This window comes from Formica exsecta, unplaced genomic scaffold (genome assembly GCF_003651465.1).
Source record: "Formica exsecta isolate Colony F162 unplaced genomic scaffold, ASM365146v1 scaffold87, whole genome shotgun sequence".
In the NCBI taxonomy this organism is placed as follows: Eukaryota; Metazoa; Arthropoda; class Insecta; order Hymenoptera; family Formicidae; genus Formica; species Formica exsecta.
Window position 1 is genome coordinate 97,045 of NW_021853642.1, and position 2,889 is coordinate 99,933.

Consider the following 2,889-nt stretch of genomic DNA (forward strand, 5'->3'; position numbering starts at 1 on the left):
TATAGATATATGTATTGCGATACTTTGTTCTGTTTTTACACGTAGCATAAATTACTTTTGTAATGTTTTAGTTTTCTCTAATATAAATGAGATATACCTGATCCAACTATCCACAAGTATTACGAAGAATTTTGCATCTTCACTTTTTTATAAATGAAAGCATACAAATACTGCACTCGGCATTTTGCAAACTTAACCTATACCTGTCAAAAAAAAGTATGGATGCAAGCAACATCACAAAGCGCCATTAGCGCAATCTTTCGTCAAAGACGCCAACCGTACAAGAATACATTGCCATTATTGCATGTGTGTTGTGTACGTGTATCCATACGTGTAGCATAATACCACTATATTCTATGCATGTTTTGTATACATATATAGCGGTAAAGGGGACGACGACGACGATGATGATGATGATGATGATGATGGTGACGTTTCTTACATGAAAATTTCCACATTTCGACTTTGCTTCGTAATATCTTTGTTTTATAGAACATGCAGAGCGAAAATAAAGGCACTTTCCTTATATAAATCGAACCCAAGCTATCGATTAAGCTTATCAAGAATTCGATCGGATCAGCCGTTATTCAGATCTGGTAATCTAAGGTACTCTCAACTATTCGACTCGCGTATAGATACCCGGAGTGCCTCGCTGTTACTACGCGCGGTCTTTGTTTCGCGTGACTTGGCGCGAGACACTACCGTGTCTCTTGATAAAACATGTAAATCTGCGGTACAAAGAAAGTGGCGAATGCGCATGCGCGACTTTCGCGCAAGACATTCTCTCTATATAAATATTTTTTCTCTCATTTTCTTAAATAACACCTCTTGAAATTACTCCGCTATCATATCGATCGCATAATTGGGGACTTTATTGCGAGAAACATTATTAAACTATGGATATTCTACCTTTATAGCGTCGTATAGTCGTATCAGCTTGCCTTACACGAAATTATATGTAATTTGTGTTAAAATTTACACCAGAAAAGAAAAGGAATAAAATACCTAGTCGATCAATGGAAAAAAAGAGGTGTGTGTACTTTCGTTACTTCACTATCATATATGTCCCAGACGTCGCAAGAAAATGATCCGTCTCGAGACTCAGTATTTTAATCTGAATAGGATTCTTCTGCTCGCTATTGGTTTATGGCCCTATCAACAATCGAACTTCACTCGATTTCAATTCATTTTCTTGTCTACTACTTTAATTACAAGTCTTATATTTCAAGTAAGCTTTAATATATATAATGATGTTATTAATATATAGGAAATTACTGCAAAACAGCAGTGTTATACCATACATATATTGGATGATTGCATAAGTTCGTGCCCGATTTTCATAGATGGCATTAAGTTACTGCTGGAATGGATTAACATAATAAAATAAAAAAATAAAAATTAGAAATAATTAATCCATTCCGTTTTCTTGTTTGAAGTAAAATAATTCCAAATTACTCCTGATGATATTTAATATTTTATTCCTATTCCTAATATTTTCTCTATTGTGCGCAAGGCCTTACTTTACTTCATAATTTACTGGCCTACCAAATTTCAACCTTCTGCCATTTTTTTTCTGAAATACAGCCAATTTTTAATTTTTTCCCCAAACTTTAGGGACCTCTAGCTCGGAGAAGGGTTCATTTGCGGACCCATGTTCATAGGAAAAAAAGTCTTATTTTGATCTCTAGAATATGCTCCTAAAGTTTAGTGCATCATTTCAGATACACCCTGCATAAATTTTTATTATTATTGAGAAAGCAAAATTTTATTTATATTAACATTTTTATTATTAATTTACTTATAATTTGTTTTTATAAGATCTTATAAGATTTTATAAGATTTTCTGACAAATATAGTATTATAATAGTTATTTAAAATAGATTCATTAACATAAAATAAAAAAGTTTTTGTGTACGTGTATGCGCGTGCGATTATAACTTTAAAAAAATAATTTTTTAATGCAAATTTGTAAGTAAAATTACTCTTTACAGTGTACACCATTTATTTCACAAAAATGTACTTCGTATTTCGTCACCAAAATTTTATCTTCCGCATCTATTTTCGCTCTCTTTGTGATAAAATATAATATGTTCAGTGTTAATATCAAAGCTGTGAGTATATAATATATAAAGTTGAAAACTTACTGATTATTTTATGAATTGATAATTTATTCAACACATACATCAAACAGGAAAAATATTATTTTCAAATAAATTCTTGAACAATTCTTTCACATTTTTCACTGTTATGTATAATAACGGTATATAAAATTATTTAAAAAACAGGTGAAAGATTTACTGAAGCAGCTACAGCTTATATGTAATGAATTAAAAGACAAAAACGAATTTGCTATCATAAACGAATATGGATGCAATGCTAAACGTTGTACCGCTGCACTTATCAGTAAGATCTTTTTAGATTTTCACAATACGATTACACTTTTTAACTCGCAAAAGTTCAGCAGAAAATCGGTTCACATACAATATGCAACACAGTCTCTTTATATATCACATATACAGGGTGTCCTAGACCACCCGTACACCCCTTTTCTTTCAAAAACTAAGCTTATTTTTCTTATTTTTGTTAATGTAATAAAGAAAAACTAGAGTTTATATATTTTTTATTTATCTTTTTTGAAAGTAATTTGTATGATTTAATGAGACTTTGCCGCAAATTACATCAAAGACGACATAAATTAGATAATTTTCAAATAGAAGCATAATAAAACAAGTAGAGTTGTGCAAATTAGAAACTTGCACATTGCTTCCTCATCATTTTATCTTACAAAGCTTAAGCTGCTTTAAGCATGCGGATTTTTCAATTTTTGCTTCCTCATAGAGAAAGCTTTGTGAGCGAAATAAAAATAAAAGTAATTTTTTTCACCGATCT

General features: G+C 31.0%; 1 protein-coding gene across 1 annotated transcript in view; it reads left to right on the forward strand.

The window, feature by feature from the left end:
• Window positions 1-1,084: 1,084 nt before the first annotated feature.
• Window positions 1,085-2,889, forward strand: part of LOC115244795 — a 10,348-nt gene continuing 8,543 nt past the window's right edge. Inside the window, exons 1-3 of the mRNA XM_029822737.1 lie at window positions 1,085-1,228; window positions 1,992-2,111; window positions 2,286-2,403. Coding sequence (XP_029678597.1) covers window positions 1,085-1,228; window positions 1,992-2,111; window positions 2,286-2,403 — 382 coding nt within the window. The remainder of the gene's footprint in view (window positions 1,229-1,991; window positions 2,112-2,285; window positions 2,404-2,889) is intronic.